The 23510-nt window shown below is 38.5% G+C and overlaps 1 protein-coding gene across 1 annotated transcript; it reads right to left on the reverse strand.

Annotated features, from left to right (window-relative positions):
* Positions 1-9337: 9337 nt before the first annotated feature.
* LOC104905778 (hypothetical protein) lies at positions 9338-11158 on the reverse strand. The gene has a single exon (XM_010694413.4). It carries the CDS (start codon positions 10948-10950, stop codon positions 9685-9687), a length of 1266 nt encoding a protein of 421 aa, XP_010692715.1. The 5' UTR covers positions 10951-11158; the 3' UTR covers positions 9338-9684.
* Positions 11159-23510: the final 12352 nt, after the last annotated feature.

The following is a 23510-nucleotide window of genomic DNA, read 5'->3' on the forward strand; positions in this document are numbered from 1 at the left end:
CCTAGCACATAGTTCACGCCCTAGTTCAATTAATTGAAATGAATGCTACAATCTAGCAACCAGGGGTAAAAGAATCAGCTTTTAGCTTAAACACATTTCTGGAAATTGAATCTAGACCAGTTTATGGCTTCCCTAAAATGACCCATTTTGACAAGATGACTTAATTTTGCAAAATCTGGGGTTTTGAGAGAAATAATGGGTGGGTTTTGGAGAAAGGCACAATTGATTTGATGGGATTGTGAGAGAAATCGGGAAGAATTGGTATAGGGGGGTGATTCGCAGGAAATCTTCGCAAAAAGGAAGAAGGAAGAAAGGTGGAGGAGGCTCATTAAGGCTATGCTCAGTTCACCTTATTTTTGCTTATTTCAGATCTAATAAGATCAGATCACAAAAAATAAGTTCAGATCAGATCAGATCATGCTTATATTTAAAAACTCATTATTACTATTACATATCTTTTATTACATATTAGTAAAAATTATAATAATTGAATATCAATAAAGTACTCATTGAGACGAATCAAACAAGACCCCACATGACTATATTTTTTTTCTTATATATTGAGAAAAATCTAAAAGATTCTCTCTAATTGTGAATAATGTCAAGATTCTAAGTGAGAAAGATAAAAAAATACAAAGGGAGTATTTTTTTTTTTTGAAGGGAAACGTGATTTCATTAATCCATGGACAAAGTGTCCATCAAAACATACGGAGCTACATCACTTGGGCAATGAAATTCCCAACGTTGTTCAACACCAAACAGAACTATTCTAGCAAGATTATGGGCCACAGAATTCCCATCTCTCTTAACATAAGAAAAACTTACAGAAATGAAATCACGACAAATATCAAAAACATCCCCTAGGATCGCATCAAGATCGGAAAAGAATACCGCAGCTCTTGATAGTCGATTAGTCACCACTTGGGAATCCGACTCAAAAATCACCTCTTGCATTCCATGATTCTTGGCTAGGCGAGCAGCCATATAAACCGCTTTGCATTCGACAACCTCCACGGGCCAGTACGCCCTTACTCGTTTCACCGCCGAGAAGAGAACCTGTCCCTATGCGTCACGCGCCACCACACCGAGCTCTATCCAACCATCTGCGTTGAGGCTCGCATCGGAATTTAACTTAACCACACCCCTAGGCGGAGCGGTCCATCCGGACGAGCTGGCTCTCCCATGCTTCGTCGGCCCTCCATATATGCGACGGGAGTAGTCGCTGAATTCATCCACCTGCCTTCGCACTCGCTGGCAGACCACTTCGAATGGGGAAATAGAATTCTCAAATAGAAGATTGTTTCTGTTAGACCACAAATTCCACATCAAGTAACACCCACGCTGCACCTTTTTCTTTTCCATCATTCCCCATCTGACCATCGTTTCGCACATCCCTTCACACTCAACCCCACACACCATTTCGCCACACTCTAGCGCCTCCCAAAAACGCCTAGCATATGGGCAATGAAACAACACATGCTGGGCTGTCTCCACCTCATCCACGCACCGCGGGCACCCACTCTCTTCGACTAAATGGCGCTCCCTAAGGACTGCTCTCACAGGGAGTGAGTTTGTTGTGACACGCCATAAGAATTGACGCACCTTTGGTGATACTTCCATAATCCACAAAATTCCCCAAGCCTTATGAAAATCATCTAAGTTGCCCCCTTTTCGAGCATGTAAGCGGTTTTCACAGAGTAGATGCCGTCTTTGGAGTATGCCCACATCAATGTGTCTTGTAAAACTCTGGAGCTCAGTCGAATAGCTAGGATACATCGCTGGTCACGATCCATAAAGTTGCGTTGATCACATCAGTTCTCCATTCCAACCCATTTTCTGTTATTAGATCACTAACAACATTCAGATTTGCCACCTTCTCACTCATTAGAAATCTTCCTTCTTCATCCCCAACCCATGGATCACTCCAAATATCAATCGATTTCCCATTGCCCACCTTCCCCATCATACCTTCCCTCACAAGGCTTTTGGCACTCCATATACTCCGCCACGAATAGCTATTCGAGTATCCTAACCGAGCCTGAAAAATGTCCCCTTGTGGATAGTATTTTGCACTCATAACACGACTCAAAAGGGAATTTTTGTATTGCAATAGGCGCCAAACTTGTTTTCCCAGTAAAGCATCATTAAAGACTCGGAGATCCTTGAAACCCATACCACCCATGCACTTAGGCCTACACATTTTCTCCCAGCTCAACCTATGCATTTTCCGTTCATCTCCCTTGCCACCCCACCAAAACCGAGCCATTGCCGAATGAACTTTTTGAATAATTGCTATCGGAATTTTGTAGACCCCCATGAGATACGTTGGCAATGCTTGAATCGCAGCTTTAATTAGCACCTCCTTCCCTGCTCTAGACAACAACTTTTCCTTCCAACCTCTCAGTTTCTTCCACATTCTATCCAAAAGATCCCTGAAGATTACTTTTTTAGAGCCGCTACAAATGGTCGGGATACCAAGATACTTCTGATGTCTGTCAACTTGCCGCATATGGAGTAGATCAATCAATTCTTCTTTTTTCTCACCTCTGATCCCTTACTAAAGGACACTTCCGACTTTTCATAGTTAATTTTCTGACCAGATGCTGCTTCATACTTGTTGAGAATATCAACTATAATACCGCATTCCTGTCGGGTAGCCCTCGTAAAAAGGAGGCTTTCATCTGCAAAAAGAAGGTGAGATATTTCTGGACCATTCCGGCTAGCTTTAGCTCCATGAAGCTCCTTAATATTAACCTTCTGCTGTATCATTTGTGAAAAGGCATCATCAACAAGGATAAATAAAAAGGGGGAAAGAGGGTCTCCTTGACGAAGGCCCCTAGTAGGACAAACTGAACCACAGACTCTGCCATTGATGATAAACGAATACTGCACTGACGACACACAACTCATTACCAAATTCACCCATCTGCCATCAAACCCCATCGTTAATAAAAGCTTACGCAGAAAACCCCATTCCACACAATCGTAGGCTTTGCTCATATCCAACTTCATCGCCACTAAACCTTTCTTGTTATTATTTCTCTTTTTCATTGAGTGAAAAATTTCCAGCGCTATCAGGGATTATCAGAAATCAGTCTCCCAAGAACAAAGGCACTCTGGTTCTCAGTAACAATTGAAGGGAGGAATTGTTTAAGCCTAAGCACAATAGCTTTAGAAGCTATTTTATACAGAACATTACACAAACTGATCGGTCTGTATTCAGAAACAGACTCAGGAGATTTAACTTTTGGAATAAGAGCAATATTAGTACAATTAACGCTACCAGGATAGGAATAATTATGCAGAATATGGCTCACAAAATTAAAAACCTCATCTCCAATAATGTGCCAGAACCTCTGATAAAATATAGCATGCATACCGTCAGGGCCAGGAGCCTTGCAGGGATGCATCTCACTCAAAGCCGCAAAAATCTCCTCTTTAGTATAGGGCCGAAGCAGCAGATCATTATATTCTTGGGTGACCGAACTCCGAACATGCTGCAAAACCTCCTGTAAACAGTCTGTAGAAGGCAACGACGAGGTAAAAATGGAATCATAATAGTGTTCCACTTCGACCTCGATCTTCTCATTCTCCGTCTGCCATTCCCCAAATCTATCACGAATGCCGTGGATATTATTTCTCTTTTTTCTCTGCGATGCTTTATGGTGAAAATATGATGTGTTTCTATCTCCGTCTTTAACCTCAGCAACCCGGCTACGTAGGTACCAATATGCCTCGTTTTTTGCATGCAAAGAATCGAGCTCCCTCTCCAAAGCTGAACATTCCTGACAACTCTCTTCCGTTACCGGTTTGCTCTGCGCCATATGCAACCGTTTTTCAATGTTTCCGATCTGTTTACCCAAGTTTCCAAAGCCCTTTTTGGTCCATGCTTTAAGCTCTCGAGCCATTTCGCCTAATCGATCTGTAATCACCCCACCAGATGACTTAGCCCATGCACCCTGCACTACCTCTTCACAAGTAGCGTCAAGAAGCCAGCTTGTTTCGAACCGGAAACCAGTGCTTCCCCTATTATTCTGCCGACTCACTTCCCCTCTCAAAACGACCGCAGAATGATCCGAGCCATATCTCAATGTGTGATCGATGTATGCCTGAGGAAATAATTGCATCCACGAATGAGACACCACAGACCGATCCAATCTTTCCCTGATACGAGTCTCCGGACTCCTTCCCCTCTCCCATGTATACCATTGCCCTACAAACCTCAACTCACCTAGACTACACCGAGAGAGGACCTCACAAAACCCCTCCATAGCACGTCTCTCTCTAGAAGCTCCCCCTTCCTTCTCGTCATAACTTAGAATTTCGTTAAAATCTCCACCAAAAACAATTGGACCCTCGAAATCGGCACAGAGAGAACTGATCAAGTCCCAAGTTTTATACTTACTTTCTTCTTCAGGCCACCCATAAATACCCACAAAACGCCATCTCACATTTCCCCGACTCTCCACATCACTGCAAATATGATTTTGAGAGAGCAACACAACCGAGAAAGAGATCTTCTCACCCTTCCAAAACAAACACAAACCACCAGCTCTACCAATGCTAGAAACACCAATAGCATTTGAAAAACCCAACACTTCCTTTTTCTGCTCCACTACAGCCTTAGTCACCTTTGTTTCCGACACAAAGAGTATGTCGGGGGTATTAGAAGAACAAAGCCTTCTCATCTGTCGAACTGTCCAAGTTACCCATACCTGACAGTTCCAAATATTATATTCATAATGCCCGGCGGGGTTGGCTATGTCCAACCTCCGCCTCGACAACCACAAAGTCATGCCATCATATTAGTCCCTGTCACTTTCTGTTTTTTACTGCCAGTCTCAACTAAGTCAACCTCATCATCAACTACCATATTATCCACAAGTTTGCGTTTTTCACCAACATCCAAATCATTAAAAACATCAAACCGTACATCAACATGTATGTCACCTACTGATTTTTGGGAAGGAGGCTTTATTTTAGTTTTCTTAAACTTCTTTGCAATTTTACCCGAACCTGCTTCAAAGAAAAAAGTTTTGGACTTACCACTCGAGATAGGCGGAGCTTGCATGGCATCCCCATGCAGCTCCCCATGCACACGTTGTGGAGAGACCAACGCAATCTCCTTGGGACCTTCACTACTTTCGCCCAAAGTTACCCGCTCTCGCTCATATGGTTGATGTGAAGGAGTTAGAGCCTCCTGCACGCTAGTTTCTCCCTCGGTATTCGAGCCGTCTTGAATCGCACCCAAGTCATCTTTCCCCCCTTTGTTTTTAACCTCCAACTCAGAATCTTTCCCAAGAAAATCAAGAACCCGAGCACCCTTCAAGAAAGCCTTAGTTTCCTCTTCGATCTTTTGACGATGATGTCGAGGTGAAGCTCGAATCCACGACCCCCATTGCTTCTCATCCTCCTTGTTTTCCTCCGAAGCCTTCAGACAATCTCTCCCGATTTGACCTATCACACCACACATATAGCAGAATGTGGGTAATCTTTCATATTTTATCTCAATAAGGGCCGAGGAACCACCCTTCAATGAGACTCGCTGCACCCTTCGAAGGGGCTTGGTAACATCCAGCAAGATGCGTAATCGAGCCGATTTATCCCATATTATTCCATCAGAATCCATCTCTATAACCTTCCCAAGACTGCCTCCGATCAGCCGAATATGGGCCTCCGACCTACTCCACAGCGGCAAGTTGTACAGATGCACCCAGAAGGGACAAAGTTTCATGACAATGTTCGAGGGCTGCACATCCTCTTCAATCTCCTGTAGCATAACAAGGTTCTGATCAAAGGACCAAGGACGGCCCGCTAAAACCTTTTCTTTGTCCCGTTTACACGCAAACTGAACAACGAAGAAATCATTCTCAATTGATCGGAAAAGGGCACGTTTAGAAATCGCCCATATCTGATTAAGGGTCCTATTCAACGCTTCAAAATTATAGGAACGACAAGTTAAAACCTTCCCTACCAAGGCTAAAGATAAGTCCTGGTGATTTTCGATCTCCGGTACTTCATCTAGGGAAATCACCTGATCTTCCTCCTCCGTTATTTTAAGGTTTGAAACCTTCGCTGCTATGTCATCTTCCATCACAAATTCCAAACAATCCCACTAGGGATCAGAATTCTCGAACTATCGAGCCCTAGAGGTGGAGAACCACGACTTCGAAACACTCAAAACCCTAGCGCAGCTAAGGGAGAGACTTTTTTTTTTCTTTTTAAAAACAATAATAATAATCCTTTTGAACAAATGTACGACCATTGTTGTTGTACTTATTAATTATTAATATTGATAATTATTATTAATCTTGTTGTTATCATTATAAATATCATTGTTATCATTATAATAAGTTATTTTGTTGTTACTAAATAATAGAAAATTAAAAGCCACGTGTTAAGAATATAAGATTGATGCAAAAATAAGAAATATATAAAATATGATAGCTCAAATTCATGACAACGAAACTACTAAGTTCGGATTACATTTCAAAATAAGCTAAGTGTGAGATACAAATTATAAATTTAGATTCGGTATACCTCTTCCTACCGAAATCTCTCTAGCTATTTGAAGTTGCACGCTATTTATTTCTTTCTTGCGCAAGTCATAGTTGTTCGTATATCTTATTTTATTTTATATGAAAAAAAGAGTTGAGTCTGCCGACTTCTCAAGTGTGAAACATTTTTTTTAAGGGAAAGTGTGAAACATTGTATAAGTGCTCTCTTATAAATTAATGACTTGCGTTATATAATTATTTTAGTAATAATTATTATTATTATGATTATAATTATTATTATTAATAAAAGTTGTGTAAAAGTTATAATAGAAATAAAATAATAATAATAGTAATACTATAAATAAGATTTTATAATGTATTGCATAATAATGAATTACAAATTAATAATATAATAGTAATAATATATTTTATAAAAGATAAGATCTTGTAAATAGATCAGATCAGAAAAAATAAGTTCAGATCAGAAAATTTCAGGTGAACTAAACATAGCCTAAAAGTCATATGGGACTCCAGTGGTCTTTTTTACCTGTTGCAGCAGCAGCAGGTAACATGTATCAAAGTTAGGTCTATTGTTAACTTATTAAAAGTTGGTATTGATTAGAGAAGATGTCCAACATTTAGGATCGTTTTTAATCAAATTTTCAAATCAATTGGTGATCTATGTAGTAACCCATCAATCTTTATGTTAATCGTCTCTCTCTAATTTTTTAATGTGGTGAACGATATCCTAACTCACATGTGGGTTATACTCTTAACAACTATGAACAAACCCACAGATTTGTGGAAGTGTTGTCCACAATTAATGGATTTGGAATTAATATATCCACCTTGACTAAGGGCTACTCCCTTTAAAACGGTATGATTTTGAGGTGGGATTGTGGGAACCTCCTTGACCTTGTAAAGTGGATTTACACTCCACCGTAGTAGGTGCAATCCAGACAAGGCCCATTTAACATAATATGAGATGAGATGTATGTTTCAAAAGTAATGTAGTTTCAGGTAGAGGTGGCCACGGGCCGTGCCGGGACGGCCCACGTGCCAAGGCCGCATGCCTTGTGCCACAACGTGCCGTGCCAAAACGGGCCAAGAAATGCTCGTGCCAAGTTGTAAAATCTAAGGCCCATGCACGACCCGGCCCACGTGTCGTGCCGGGCCGGCTCGTGCCGTACCATCGTGTCTTATACAAATTTTAATTTATATTATGAAATTTTAACCAAAATAAGCGTGCCAACTTGTGGGCCGACCCGTCGCGCTCGTGCCGGGTTCGTGCCAAACTTTTAGAATGTTGTTCATGCATGGCCCACGGCCCACCACTCGTGCCGTGCTCATAGCGGGCTCGTGCTGGGCTGGGCTCAAATCGTGTCGTGCCGTGCCGGCCCGGCCCATGGCCAGCTCTAGTTTTAGGTGTCATATCTTGCTCGACACTTAACCAAATGATAAACCAGTAATTTTTTGCTCACTTGATTGGATGAAGTTGGGAAGTCTTAACTTATTGTTCTTATAACTTATCTAAGCTATATGCAAGTAATATTGCTAAACTAAACTCACTTTTTCCCGAACTTATTCCGAGGGTTTTATCCACCTCGCCCAAGATCTCTCGGGCTATGAGGCGCTTATGCTGCTCATCAAGCAAAGCATAGAAGATACGAAGCCTTGTAAGTTATGTGATTCAGTAGAGAAGTCCCCTGAAGCACTGATTACCCAGAAAATTGATAAACAAAAAGGACCTTAAGAAATAGTTAAGACTACAAAGTAACTAGTTAACAAAGCATTTGTCACAAGTAACAGAAATCACACAAACTATACAATATAGGCTACACATGTAAGCAAGATCATTTTGCTTTGCAACATATTCAAACATTGCTTCAAATCACGTTAAGTCTGATACGTTCTCGAATAACTTCAAATCAACTTCAGTCTTCAGAGAAGTGTTTTTATCAGACTATTCCAAATCAAATTCCATAGACAGAAAAGAACCAAGTAGGTGCAAGACAGACTGCTCATTGTAGATTTCCATAATTCTTGTAATTCACAGGTAGCTAATTTCTTCATTTCGAGAAAAAAAAAACATAAGAGCAGAGTTACAAAATTACCTGTTATTCAACAGAAGAAGACTGAGGTACAAGAGAAAACTACCACAATGAAAAGGGCGAAAAACTGGGAGCCTAAAATCTTTCTAAGGCCTGAACTTTTCTTGAACGTTAAAGAAGTGTTCGAAACTCAAAAGTAACTGCTTCTGAAGTGCCCATAACTTAGATAGCCAGCATTTCAGTGATCTTGTAGCAAATTTTAGATATTGATCATGACTAAAACTTATGAAAAATTGAAAATAAAATACATAGCACACAAGAAAATCTAATATATAGCATACATGTAGCTGATCCTTGATTTTCAGTAATACTCCTGCTTCACAGACTAAGATAATTCAACAAATCTACCAGCACTACCACTATCAGTGAACCCTTGTTCTTTTAAGATGGTTGTCCCAAGTACTGTCCCCATTCCATAATGAGGCAATCTTTTCCTTATTCGTACGTCTCAAAGTAAGTGCAACATATCACGGTTTAGTAAAAAAAAATTTGTGCTCGCATTACTTTATCCCCTCTCCTTTTAATAAGTGTGCTTAATATGTTGCACTTATTCATCAAGTGTGTTCTCACTTCAACAAGCAAAGAGCTGCGAGATGCATCGATCATAGTAAAAAACACTAAACCTACCGTAACGCAGTGCATGTGGTACAACAGGCACAAAGCCATATCTTCTGCAGTACCTAGAGACGGGTTAGCAAGCAAATTGGTATTATCAAGGGACAAGGGGTATGAATGAAATCAGATCCAACGCCATTACAAGTCACTAGTATAAAATGAACGCCTACATTGAATGAAACTTCACTAGTTTCTAAGTATGTAACCATTTCGAAACAAGAATACCTTAGAAAATATATATATCCTACTTGCATTGTAAATAACTTCTAATCCTCTTCTATAACAATTGACATACATGAGAAGCAATAACTACATTTCTTACTTCTCCACTTTATTAGACATTCAAATCAAATATTTCTTGAGAAAACTATAAGACATGCTCACATGAATTTTGTTGTGAACTATGCTGAAAAACTGATGTTCTTCTTACCTATCAGTGATCATTTGAACTTGTTGTAAAATTACGCTCTAACAGGCTTCTCTAAAACAGCTGACAAATACAACTCAGATTTTCCTGACATTGTTTTCTCTCCTACAACCCATTTCAGCTTCTTATACCCAAATTTCTCAATCAACCTTGTTAGATCCCTCTTCTTGTCATCAGTAGCACAATAGAAGTTGTCCAACCAGAACAACCCCCCAGCCCTCAAAACTCGATCAATATCGAACATCAAAAACTCGAGCTTCTCAGGCTTCCCTCCAACATCCAATGCACTTCCAGCATGAACCAAATCAAACACATTATCATAAAAAGGGAACCTATGATCCAAACTCATAAACAAAGGAAACAATCCCCTAGCAGCAATGAAATCATTAGATGGCGATTCGATATTCAAAGTTTGAGTGATCACAGTTACATTCTTTTCAGCCATTCTAGCAGCAAAAGTTCCAGACCCACCAGCAATATCAAGTCCTATCCTAATCCCTTCAACTCCCATACCTAAAACATCATCAATTACAAAATCATTCTTTCCTTTACCCTTAACAAACCTCTGATTCTCATTCCCATTACTCAAATCAAAGCAACCAACACAATCTCTACCCAATTTCTTACCATTTAAACATGTAAAATTCTTACAACCAAGTCCACTCCAACTAACAATCTTATCACTAACAGTTTTCCAAAGTGAAGCAGGAAAAGGATACAGATTCCCTACCTTAGGAATTGTCTTTGCAAAACACCTTCTTCTTGGCAAAGGCTCACACCCTTTTGAAATCAACTTCTGTGCAACACTCACATCATCTGGGCATTGACCATTGACCTTGTAATTCATGAATTGAGACAGCATATCCATAGATTTGCTGCAAGTATGACCCACAGAAGCCACCATTTGAGTGATCCCAGTTTTTGAATCTTTTCCTAAAGGTAAAGAATGTCTTTGCAAGAAGAGTTTAAGCTCATTTGGTGTATTGGGTTTTGAAACATCAATGGTTTCATATCCAAGAAGCTCTTTTTCCATCTGGGTAAGTTTTTTTTGGGAAGATTCAATCTCTTTCATGATGAGAGAAACTTGTTCTGAGATTAAAGACATGTTTTTTTGAGATTGGTGAAGTGGGTTTTGGTGATTTTCATTGCTTTTGTTAGGGTTGTAAGTGAAAGCATAAAGTGCAAACAGATTTGTGGTAAGAACTGAGAAAAGCATCAATCCATTAACTGCTGATGTCCACATTGTTGCTCTTCTAAATCTTGCTGTTCCATCCCCTATTTTCAGTGAAACTGCCCCCATTTTTCTTCTTCTCAGGAGAGAAAATCTGTGTTTTTTTTTTTGGGAGTAAAGAAGAGATCTAGAGTTAGTGAAGTGAGTGAGTCAGTTGACAAATTAGTCAAATTATGGGAAATAGAATTGTTTTTTTCTTCTTGACTAAATCTAAACAAGTTGATTATCAAATGAAATTAAGGCATCTCGTGAGTAATAAAACTTTGTGACATATGGTAGTTGTCGGTTGTAAGCTGTGATATTTGTGATTAATAATGAAGAGATGATTCTCTGTGGTGGGTATCTATTGTGAAGATGTAAGAAAAAGCACATCTTGAATTCTTGATGTGATCTTGTGGTTTTGATTGGTCTATAGGGAATTTAATGGTAAGTAATCAACGGTTGATGATGTAGGACACATGGTATGCAGTCGGTTAAGGTAAAGTAGGCTTATCTTTTTTGCTTGTAAAGGTTGTGATCATGAGATAGATTTTTTTTATTTTGTGGGATAATGAACCCACCTGAAAAATTCTTACTTTAATTTAATTATGTTTCCATAAATGAATCTCTAAACCAAGTTAAATCAAAACAATCCTACTTATAGATATGTTTTTCTAGAAATTGTATCAAGCCCAAGTTTTTTCCAAAATATGATATTTTCATCATGAATAATGTCATTTTTTTTTTTGACACAAAATGTAAATTAGATCATTTAAATACCATTTAAATAGGTTTAAAACGATGACTGCATACAATCGAGAGTTTGGGATGAGAATAGGTGAAATAGCTTGTGAAAATCAATTTATAATATAATAATAGATTGTAAATATTTTTAAACTAGAAACTATTTTTGGAAAAGCATGCATATCAGCATATGCATATTTGAGATTAAATCCAAAACGGGACAATTTATGGCGAATTAGGAGTACATACATGGTATACCTGATTGCAGGACCTTAGTTGCGAGTGTGCAAACAATAGCCAATTTGAAAAAGTTTTATGCTTTGTAAAGCGTAATGACAAACGCACCACATCTCCATTATCCGAACTCCATAATTTATGCTATCACCTACCTAACCTTCCGAATCTTTAACTTTCTAACTTCTTCCATCTAATATCGTCACCAATTCTTTGTCATAATTATAAAAATAAAACAAATCCATCAATTAGTATCAATTCTCTCTATCCTGAAAGTAGATTAATTCCCTGATTAATTAAGATTACAAACTCAACATATATACCAAACATACAGCTAACACTTAGCAACTAATTATGCTAATTCTTAGGAACTAATTATGCACATTCCTAAATACAAGGATCATGAAAATATTCTATATTTACATATATACTCTAACACACCCCCTCAGTTGAAGCGGGAGGAGGATGGACGCTGAGACTGGCCCTAAAATCATCAAAAAGGACCAAAGGAAGACCCTTGGTAAAGATGTCAGCTATCTGATGTCTGGATGGAACATGTAAAACCCGAACTTCACCACGGGCAACCTTCTCACGGACGAAATGAATATCCATTTCAATGTGTTTAGTACGTTTGTGCTGGGTTGCCGGATAAATAGATAGCACTCACATTATCACAATATACCAAAGTAGCTTTGCGGATGGGACAATGTAGTTCCAATAGGAGATTACGTAGCCAACATGATTCGGAAACAACATTTGCCACCCCCCGATACTCGGATTCGGCGCTAGATCGAGAGAGAGTAGTTTGTCGTTTTGACGACCATGAAATCAAGTTGTCTCCCAAAAACACACAATAACCAGATGTGGAACGGCGGGTGTCAGGACAACCACCCCAATCAGCGTCAGTATAGGAGATAAGTGTGGAGGTGGAGGAGGGAGACAAGTGGAGACCATGGGTGAGTGTGCCCTTGACATACCGAATAATACGTTTGAGAGCCTGCATATGTTCCTCCATAGGATTATGCATAAAAAGGCACACTTGCTGGACTGCATAGGAGATATCAGGGCGAGAAAATGTGAGATACTGCAATGCTCCAGCAAGACTCCGATAAAGAGATGGATCACTGTAAGGGTGCTCAGAAGTGGCGCTGAGCTTAGGTTTAGTATCAACCGGAGTAGCACAAGGTTTGCAAGTAGACATACCAGCACGCTCAATAATATCCTCTGCATACTTACTTTGAGATAGAAACAAGCCACCTGCATGACGGGTCACAGCAATACCCAAAAAATAATGCAACAAACCCAGGTCTTTCATAGCAAACTCAGATCCAAGGAGGGTCATAATAGACTGACGAAGCACAGTAGATGAAGCAGTAAGAATAATGTCATCCACATATAGAAGCAAATAAGCCACATCATTACCCCGCTTATAAATGAAAAGAGAGTTATCACACTTGCTATTGATGAACCCAATCTTGGCAACATAATCAGCAAACCTGCGATACCAAGCCCTAGGAGCTTGTTTGAGGCCATATAAAGACTTTTTCAGGAGGCAGACATGATCAGGGAACTGTGAATCCCTATAGCCCATAGGTTGATGCATGTAGACGGTCTCATTTAAATCACCATGTAAAAAGGCATTCTTCACATCCAATTGATGCAAAGGCCACCCTTTGGAGAGAGCCAAGCTAAGCACAGTACGGATGGTGTTAGACTTGACCACAGGACTAAAAGTTTCGCCACAGTCAATGCCAACCTGTTGAGTTTTGCCATCACCTACAAGACGAGCTTTATACCTCTCAAAAGAGCCATCAGATTTTTCTTTATGAGCAAATATCCACATAGAACGAATAATATTAGCATTAGGAGGACGAGGCACTAATTCCCAAGTCTTATTTTTAATTAGAGCATTAAATTCATCATCCATAGCCAATTTCCAATTTGGGTCACGGAGGGCCGACACGGGATTTTTGGGAAGAGGGGACCGGTCATCATGGGTGATTAGCGAAAAAATCTGTTTGGGTTTAGTGATTCCATGTTGACTTCGAGTGACGGGCCTTGAACCAAGAGTGGGGGGAGGAGAAGGAGGGATATTTGTGGGGTGATGGGCCTGTGTTTGTGGACCGCGGACAGCCGAAGGGCGACTGGGCGGGGAGACCGTAGGAGATGGGCTGGCTGGCTGGGCCGAGGCTGGCACGCCTGGGCTAGCGTCAGTGTGGGACGCGGTAGAAGAAGAGGAGATGGGCTGGGGGGACGCCACAGACGCGCCACACCGAATTGGGCCAGAAGGTCTAGGGGGGAGCTGGGCCGAGTTTTGTGGGGAGGGGACAGGAGGTAAGTCCAACACAGAGAGGGGTTGAAAGCAATCATAATAAGTAGAGGAAGGAGAATGAAGAGATGCAAAGGGAAATTTGGTCTCATCAAAAATTACATGTCTACTTATTATGATTTTTCGGGAAGATGGATCATAACATTTGTACCCCCGGTGATTAGAGGGATAACCCAAAAAGACACATGGAGTGGAACGAGCTTGGAGTTTATGAATGGTTTGAGAGGGATAGAGGGGATAACATAGACATCCAAACACACGAATATGATCATAAGAGGGCTCTTTATTGTAGAGAATCTGAAGTGGAGAATGATAGGCATACATCTTATTGGGAAGAATGTTAAGGAGATATGTGGCCATGTGAAGGGCATGATGCCAAAATGTGTAGGGAAGAGAGGAGTGAGCAAGAAGAGTACGAACAACATTGTTAATCGTACGGATTTTTCGTTCTGCTTTACCATTTTGAGAAGAAGTATAAGGACATGAGAGACGAAATGAGAGTCCATTAGTATGACAAAAATCCCAAAAAGGTGCATTATCAAATTCCCTACCATTATCACATTGTATATTTTTAATATCCCGTTCAAATTGTGTGCGGATAAATGCTCTAAATTGTAAAAAAATAGAGTAAACTTGTGATTTTTAGACATGGGAAAAGTCCACACATAGTTAGTATAATCATCCAACACAACAAGATAATAACGATGGCCCATAGTACTCAAAACGGGAGATGTCCAAAGATCACAATGGATAATATCAAAAGGCATCAAAGTACTAGAAGTAGAACTAGTAAATGGTAATTTCACATGTTTGCCAAGTGGACAAGAAGGACACATGTCTACATTGTCCAATTTATTACATTGAATAAGATGTTTTTGCCTAAGAGAAGCCAAAATAGAAGATCCCGGATGCCCTAACCGAGCATGCCACAAAGAAGGGGCAAGAGCAGCAAAAGTTGAATGGATATTGGCTTGGTGGTGAGGAGTGGTGATAGGATAGAGGGTACCCTGACTCTCACATCTCATGAGTGGTCTCCCCGTCCGAAAATCCTTCACAGAAAACCCAAAAGGATCAAATTCAACAGACACATAATTATCAGTGGTGAATTTACGAACGGATATTAAATTTTTAATAAGCTTAGGAGCATGGAGAACATTTTTGAGAGCTAAAGGAGGGTGGGGAGAGGATAAATAAGAATCACCATAACCACAAATTGGAATACTTTGGCCATTTCCGACTACAATACCATTTAAAGTGCTCGAATTAAAATAAGAATTAAAGTTACCTTGGGAAGAAGTCATATGGGAAGTGGCCCCGGTATCCATATACCAATTCGGATCTTGAGGATTGAGCCCAAGAGTATGCATGGCAGCTTCAATATCCGTGGGAACCGGCTGTGCATCAGCTACATGCGCCTGGGGACGTGGCCCAGCACCCAGAATGCTGGAAGTACCTTGCTGGCTGCGGTATGTTGGCCTGGCCCAAGAGTTGGTTGGGTATGGACAGGGGGGATAGGCCCAAGGTGAGTAAGGAGGCCACGCCCCCCCCCATTGCTGCTGGGACAGCCACGGCTGCTGTGGGAATGCAGCCCACTGTTGCTGCGGTGGACCACGCGGGGGACCGCCACCACGGCCACCACCACCGGAGCCCCGGCCACCACCGCCGGAGGACTGCCGGCCACCACCACTGCCACCCCCGCGAGACGGGGAATTTTTTTTCTTATTTTGAGAGGGACGCCTACCTCCTTGAGACGGGCGATTTTGAGAGGTATTTGCCGGGTCAGATTGAGAAGCAACCATGGCAGTAGACGAGCCCAGAGCCGCTTTCTTGGCTAACCCCGCTTCTTCAAGCACAAGCATGGATCTTGCTTGATAGAAAGGAGGAAGAGGGTCACTTTGACGAAGTAATGTCCCAAGACCATTGTAGGCTTCAGTGAGACCGGCCACCATCTGTAAAACAAGGCGGTTATTTGAAACCGGAGCCCCAACATTTTTCAATTGGTCAGCCAACATTTTTAAACGTTGACAATAAGATGAAGCATTCGAAAAATCCTCCATAACAGTATTAGAAAATTCTTGTTCAAGAGTGACGGCACGAGATGATTTATTATCCTGAAAAATATCTCGGAGTCGTTCCCACGCGGCTTGTGCCGTTGAATCAGGCTCAAGGATGGTATTAAGAAGGTCCTCGGAAATGGTGGCATAAATCCATTTCAGCACCGTAGCATCAATGGTGGACCATTCGTCCTTCTCTGCATCAGTAGAAGGAACGGTGGTGGTAGAGGAGGGAATGATGTGATGAATCACCCTACTCGAACGAGCATGGATTTTGAATAATTCCGCCCACGTGGAATATTGTACATTTTCCATGTCTAATATAATAGGAACATTATGACGAATGTTCGAACTAGAAAGAGAAGAGAAAGAAGGAGATGAAGAGGGAGAGGAAGAGAGAGGAGACGAAGAAGAAGATCCACCGGTCATGGCTGCCGGCGAGGAGAAGAAGGCCGTGGGCTGGGTGTATGGCTAGGGCACGGCGGAAGAGTGATAGGAAAATAACCCTAGCAAATCTGATACCATGAAAGTAGATTAATTCCCTGATTAATTAAGATTACAAACTCAACATATATACCAAACATACAGCTAACACTTAGCAACTAATTATGCTAATTCTTAGGAACTAATTATGCACATTCCTAAATACAAGGATCATGAAAATATTCTATATTTACATATATACTCTAACATATCCTTTATGGAAGATGATGGTCTTTTTTCTCACTAACGAAAAAGAAACGGCTCAATTTTCATTTTAGAACAGGGCATCATAAATCTCCAAGATGGACATGCTTGAGTGTATCATGTTCATGGTACATCCAGGAAAAATTTGTAATTAATGTTCCAAAGGAGCTATATTTTACCCATTTCTAATTTGCTTATTTCTCTATCTTATTTCCTCATCTTTTTTTATCCCTCTTTTCATTTATTGTTTCTCTTACCTCCATTTTTCTCCCTTCTCCAGTGTTTCTCTTACCTCTAAATTTCTCCTACATTATTTCTCTCTCTGTCCTCCAAATTTACATTAAAATTAATACTAACAACAAAATCAAATATTGGAGCTATGAAATACATCAATGGATGATTTAATTTCATATTTGATAATCAACATTAGAGTTCCAAAAAAATTCAAGGGTGGAATTAATTAATGATCTACAAAAGATGATTTAAGAATCGATGGTTTAAAGATTTATCTCACCTTCATTCTTTCTCTTACCTCAAAATTTCTCTTTCCTCCATTGTTTCTCACCTTCAAATTTCTTTCTTTCCTGGTTTCTCTATCATCATGGCCTATCAAATTAATATATTATAAAACATGATTTGAGAAAGTTGGTCTTCATCAATGGCAAAAACAAACATTGAAGTTTCAAAGTTCATGAATGGTGGACTTATTTTCACATTTGGAATAAGTATTGCAGTTTCAAATGAGCATCCTCTTATGCTCAGTTGAAGTGTTTGCCATTTCAGAAAGTTTGCTCATTTGGGCAAATTTTAATAAGTGATTAGAAATAAGTAGAATTTTGCTCATTTGGATAATTTCAAATAAGCAATTAGTAAAAGATAGTCTTGGATACACCATGATCATGGTACACCCAGAATTTTGCTCATTTGGATAATTTCAAATAAGCAATTAGTAAATGATAGTCTTGGATACACCATGATCATGGTACACCCAACTTTACAATAAATTTTCGCGCGAACTAGTTAAACTACTTCACAAGTATTTTTTTTCCATAATTCAGAAAATACTCTCCAATAATAATTTATATTGAAATTTAAATCGGACGTGAGTAAAAATATTTATATTTTACCATATGATATTCGTTAATTTTGGAGTATTTCAATATCACTGAATATTTCTCTAGCAAAAAAAACCCCATTTTTAGTCGAATTACAGTTGATATTTTTTTTAACATGTAGTAGATTTAATTTCGACAATCAATTATTTTTAATCTTCTTTTTATAGACTAAGGAGTCGTTTGATTCAAGAGAGTAGTGGAAAGTGAAATGACACAGATAGATGAGGAGCATGATAACAAAAAACTGCTACTTTTATTGAGTGTTAAGTTCAAGCCAAGGAATGGTAACCATTACCACTAGATAAGTAATGGATTTTGTTACTTGAGGGGGAAGGGAAGGTAAATATTGAGGAGATACATTATCATCAAGTAATGGTAATGGATTAATGAGTGATTGAACCAATTAAGAAGATAGTGAAAACGACCTCTAAATACAACTCTTTTTAAAAGAAGAGATGATTTTGATTCATGGATGTTTTAGATATTTTCATATGGATATAAAAAAATATTGTTCACTTTCAAAATTCATTGATTAAATACTAACAATCATTTGCCTCATTCTTATTCTTCTTTTAAGGACACTTTTAATGTCGTTAATGCAGGCTCCCAAAAAAAAAAAGTCGAATTCTACGTGAAACATAAACCATTCTCCTTATTTATATCATTAAAACCTAACTACTAGCCTTTAATTTAGAAAAATATACAGTTAGCACTATTAACTAAAGATCATTGTGAACCTTCATGTTAGGTCATGAAATAGTAATATATCCAGTTTTCAAAAAATTCTCAATTGTGTTTCATTTTTGGAATGAAATATTTATAGTGCGCTTTGATAAGCTTTTAGGAAAAAAAAAAAGAAGGGGAGGGAAGGGAAGAGAAGGGAAGGGAAGGGGAGGGGAGGGGAGGGAAGGGGAAGGAGAGAAGAGTCTTGAAGGTTTCCCTTGTTTGGTTAGGAGGGATTATGAGAGAAGGAAAAGGGACAAAAATTGTTAAAGATCGAGGAGAGAAAAAAGAGGTAAACCATGTAGAAAAAGACGAAAACAAAGGAACAAAGAGGAGAGAGAAAATAGGTTAACAATGGAGAGCAAATAAGAGAAGAGAGTTAGAAAATACTCAATGCCAAAATTAGTAGTGTTGCAAATAATTTGAGATTGTCATGATAAAGAAGTGATACCTCTTTATAGTCTCATCGTTTGATAAATTACTTGAAAGCTTAGGCATTTTTGAGTTATTCATTTAAATTGTAATGGAACTATGATGTCGTAATGGAAGTATAATATTTCTTCCTTTACATAATGGTCATACATATGTATTATTCACTTTTAACTTTTAACTTTTTCATTTTAAACAATCAAAAAGTGTGGTAAATGATCTTTCTAGATAGCCAAAAATCGAGATTTTCATCCAAAAGTAAAATATGATTTTTACTAGGTTTTTATATTGAATTCTATCATTCAAGTCGTTTGGGATCCTCCATGTCTATCCCACTACAAACTCAACTTCGACGGCTTGGTCTCAAATAACTCAGCTGCTGGGGGGGGAGGGGGTGTTATTCTACGCAATAATAAAGGTGAACTCATCCATGCCACCTCTTGCAATATAGGAATCACTCTAGTGTTCGTGGCCGAGGCTACTGCTCTTTAGAAGGGTCTTCAGAAGGGTCTTCTTTTGGCTTTGAATCATGGCATCCAGAATATCCACATCGAAGGTGACAATCTTCTCGTAATCAATGCGGTTAAAAAATTTTGGAAGGTCCCTTGGCAGATACAACTTATCATCGAGGACTTACATGCTCTACTTCAACAATTTCAATCCTATCAGATCCATTATGTCTATTGAGAAGCAAACAAAACTGCAGATTGGATAGCTAATGTAGGACATTTAGTTGAGTCTATTATTCCTTGTACTAATTCAGCCCTTCATTCCATTCTTGTAAATGACTTTTAGAGTTCCCCTCGTGATGAGGTCTCCTAGAATCCCTTTTTCTTACCTTATAAAAAAATATATATTAAGTATTTACTTTTTTATATTGACCAACAACAACTAATTTTACTAAATACCTGCCTATAATGTAAATGTTTTATAGTAGAGGATTGCAGATTAGAGAAATTTGTCTTACAAATTTGCCAGTCTAGATGATCAATCAAGTCTTCTCACCTTAGCAACTAATTAAACATCAACTAACCCTCCATCAAGAATGATGCAAAGAGATTATACTCGAAGTTGATCATAAGCGGTACTATTTGTAAATTGGAATTTAATAATCGTCTTCGAATTATAGATCTTTTTAAGGGAGGAATGTAAGAGATGAACGATTTCAATTCAATAAAGTAAGCCATCTCAAGATCCATTGAACTTTATATTACCAAACTCATCTATAAACAACCAACAATCAAACAACAACTGATAATACAAAGTGCTATACTAACCGCCCACATTTTACGTAGCCAACATCCAGCATCCAGCTAGACCTGACAGTGGGTCAGGATGGCTCATGGGCGGCCAAACCCGGTCCATTGATGGGCCAGCCTAAAGTGGGTCCATTGGTCTACGAGCGAGTTACAAACGTGCCACAATTGTAAAAAAATATGGTGGCCTGTTTTTAACACGAGCTCGCTACCGGTCCATGCAAAATCCGCTTTGATTACGAGTGGCCAACATGAGGCATCAACAGGAGAGAAAAAGCAACACCAAAAAAATTGGGCAAGCAAACTCAATCGAAATAGCATCACCAATTGAGGAGAGAGAATCAGAGAGCAAAGCAATTTGAGTAGTAAAATTGCTAATTAATTTAGTTGTTCATCACCTTAAAAACGCTCATTAATTAGTGGTTTTATTGCCATGTGAGAGGATATTAATAGGAACGCGTAATGTCGGGTAGGGATTCACCATTGCTCGATTCATATCAAAATTACTTTACATGCTTACCCTTTTAATTTGATCACTTTTCTTAAAAAATAGGTTTTCATTTTACTGTATTCGAAATAACAAAATTTCCTTTTCTATGTACTCCCTCGATTTTTTATTTTAAATTTACACACTTTGTAGTTTGACAATATTTATGTACTTTGAGTTTTTCTTTTTGACGAGAAAATAACTAGAGCTTAATTTATTCATTACTCTCAAAAATATCAACCATTACAAAACTTTGGATTCTCAATCGATCCAACCATGCATTTCATGCCTAGAGTTATTTTCCATCAAGCTAGATTATAAGCAACTTGATTATTCTTATTTTTCACATGGGAGTAACTATTGTAAGAAAACAACCCTGTCAACACCAAAATATCATTGACAATTTCCCCAAAGTACTATGTTAATTCACCTTTGCCCCTAATTGATTGAACAACTTCATGTTGTCAATTATTTCCATAGTGATATGCATTAGCCCGACTTCAATGGCTACCGCCACATTAAGTTCACAACCCCCAGTCCCCCACCTAAGAACTAGTTAGAGAAGGAGATGGTATCTATATATGTTTGATAATGTCTTTGAAATATGGTGACATATATATCTCATAACAGACATTACTCATAAAAATAACGAAAAGGAGAAACATATAACAAGTTGGAGAAGTAGATGGTATGCTTTATGAATCACACTGAAGTAGTGTATGTGTTACTAGAAGTATTGAAGAGGTGCAAAACTAAATTGATAGCTGAAAAATTACAGAGAAAAGATGGTATCTATATCTGAGGATGTCTTCGAAATCTAGTTTTTCACATGATATAGTGAGATCCAAGGTAATATAAAATGGGTCATATTTCTCTAGGAGGGAGGAGCTGAAAGAGGTTGATCATATGGTAGATTTTTTGTGTTGAAGAAGAGAGCTGAGAAAACACTACTGATGAATTCAATAAAAGAAACACCATTATAAACAACTTCATCATGCTCCCTCTCATCTTGCTACTAGTATAAAGTATTTCATAAGCTATAATTTGGTTGCAAGGGCGCAAGTTAACTGACTTGGAAATGCCAAATCACAAACAATCCTGATAAGAACTAAGAAGTACTACAAGCTAGTGTTTGAATTGAATACATTCATTTCAAATGCTTAATTTCAAACCCTCACATTCAAATCTAAATCATCTGTTTGGGAAAATAAAACAAGAATTTTAAATTCATCATTTTATAAAAAATGAAAAAGAACCCCATCTTTTGTCATCTCTTTCCTCCTTCAAGCTCCTCTATTTCACTGAGTTCCTTCCTCCTTCCACTTTTCTCAAAAAGCAGTTTTTTTCATCCCAACAAAAGAAGAAATGAAGAATCTTGCAACTTTCGATTTTTCTATCTTTGTAAACAAAAAAAAAAGATTTATCATCTACTGATTTCCTTTTCCTTTTAATCTGTTTCATCGCCATCATGAATTCATCAGTAATTTTTAACTAAAAATCAAAACTTAATAGAGCTTTAATGGTGATCTAGGTTTAGGAGAGAGAAAGGGGAAAGACGATAGATAGAAGGAATGAGAGATTTACATGATGAAGAGATAGTGTGGCTGGATTTTAAATATGTGGATTTGAGAAGGGATATCAAATCCTAAAAAACGTGCTTATAATTTTAAAGGCATAAAATTGTAGCAAATACAACTCCAAATACTTAGATTATCCAAACACAATATGTGGACCAATTCCATCATTTGAAATGAAATGCTACTATCCAAACAGACCATAATGGGATTTAGAAACTGGGTTCTGGGAAAGAGAAAATTTGGGTAAATGCGTCAACAGTCAAACTTTCCCTCATTAATTTGCACTCACGCATTTGTATACGAGATATCCTAGGAAATGGTAAAAGTTGATATAGAGACAGTTAGAGATTTTGTAAGTCAAAGGGCATTAATGTAAACGAGATATCATCGATATTGAATCGTATCTCGTATGCGTTAAACAGTCGTGATATATATCTGATTTTTTTTCCCTAGATATTGTCAAAAGGAGTTAATACCCTCTATGCACCAAATTTGAATTTAATTCTCTACATACCATCCACTTCAGCGTGGATGCAGATAAAATATTTTTTTTATTTTCTTCATACAAAAGCGCTACTAGGAGTCACAGTTTACCACAATTAAATAGCCAAATGAAAAATATAAAACCGCCTCGTAGAATAGCGGTTCAATTAGGAAGAACCGCTACCAAGAGTAACGGTTTTGTATGATGGACATAAAAAAAATCATCAAAACGCCAAAAAATATTCTCTTCCTTTTCTTCTTCCTTACGAGCTTCATATTCAGCACTTTTTAATTTCTATCCTCTTCAATGTTTCCAACACCTCAACCATGGAAGGCCTGAAATAGTTCACAATACGCCGAACCCAGTTCTTATTAAACCCTATCTTCAACATCACTTTTTCCAACATAATTAGAAATTGGCCTAAACGCCATTAATTACTTCCTCCATCTTTTTACTTGCGTCATTTTGTTTTTTTTTTTTTACATTTGTGAGACGCTTCTTTATACGTCAATATCTCTAATTGCATATAAA

This window comes from Beta vulgaris, chromosome 1, assembly GCF_026745355.1.
Source record: "Beta vulgaris subsp. vulgaris cultivar EL10 chromosome 1, EL10.2, whole genome shotgun sequence".
NCBI lineage: Eukaryota > Viridiplantae > Streptophyta > Magnoliopsida > Caryophyllales > Amaranthaceae > Beta > Beta vulgaris.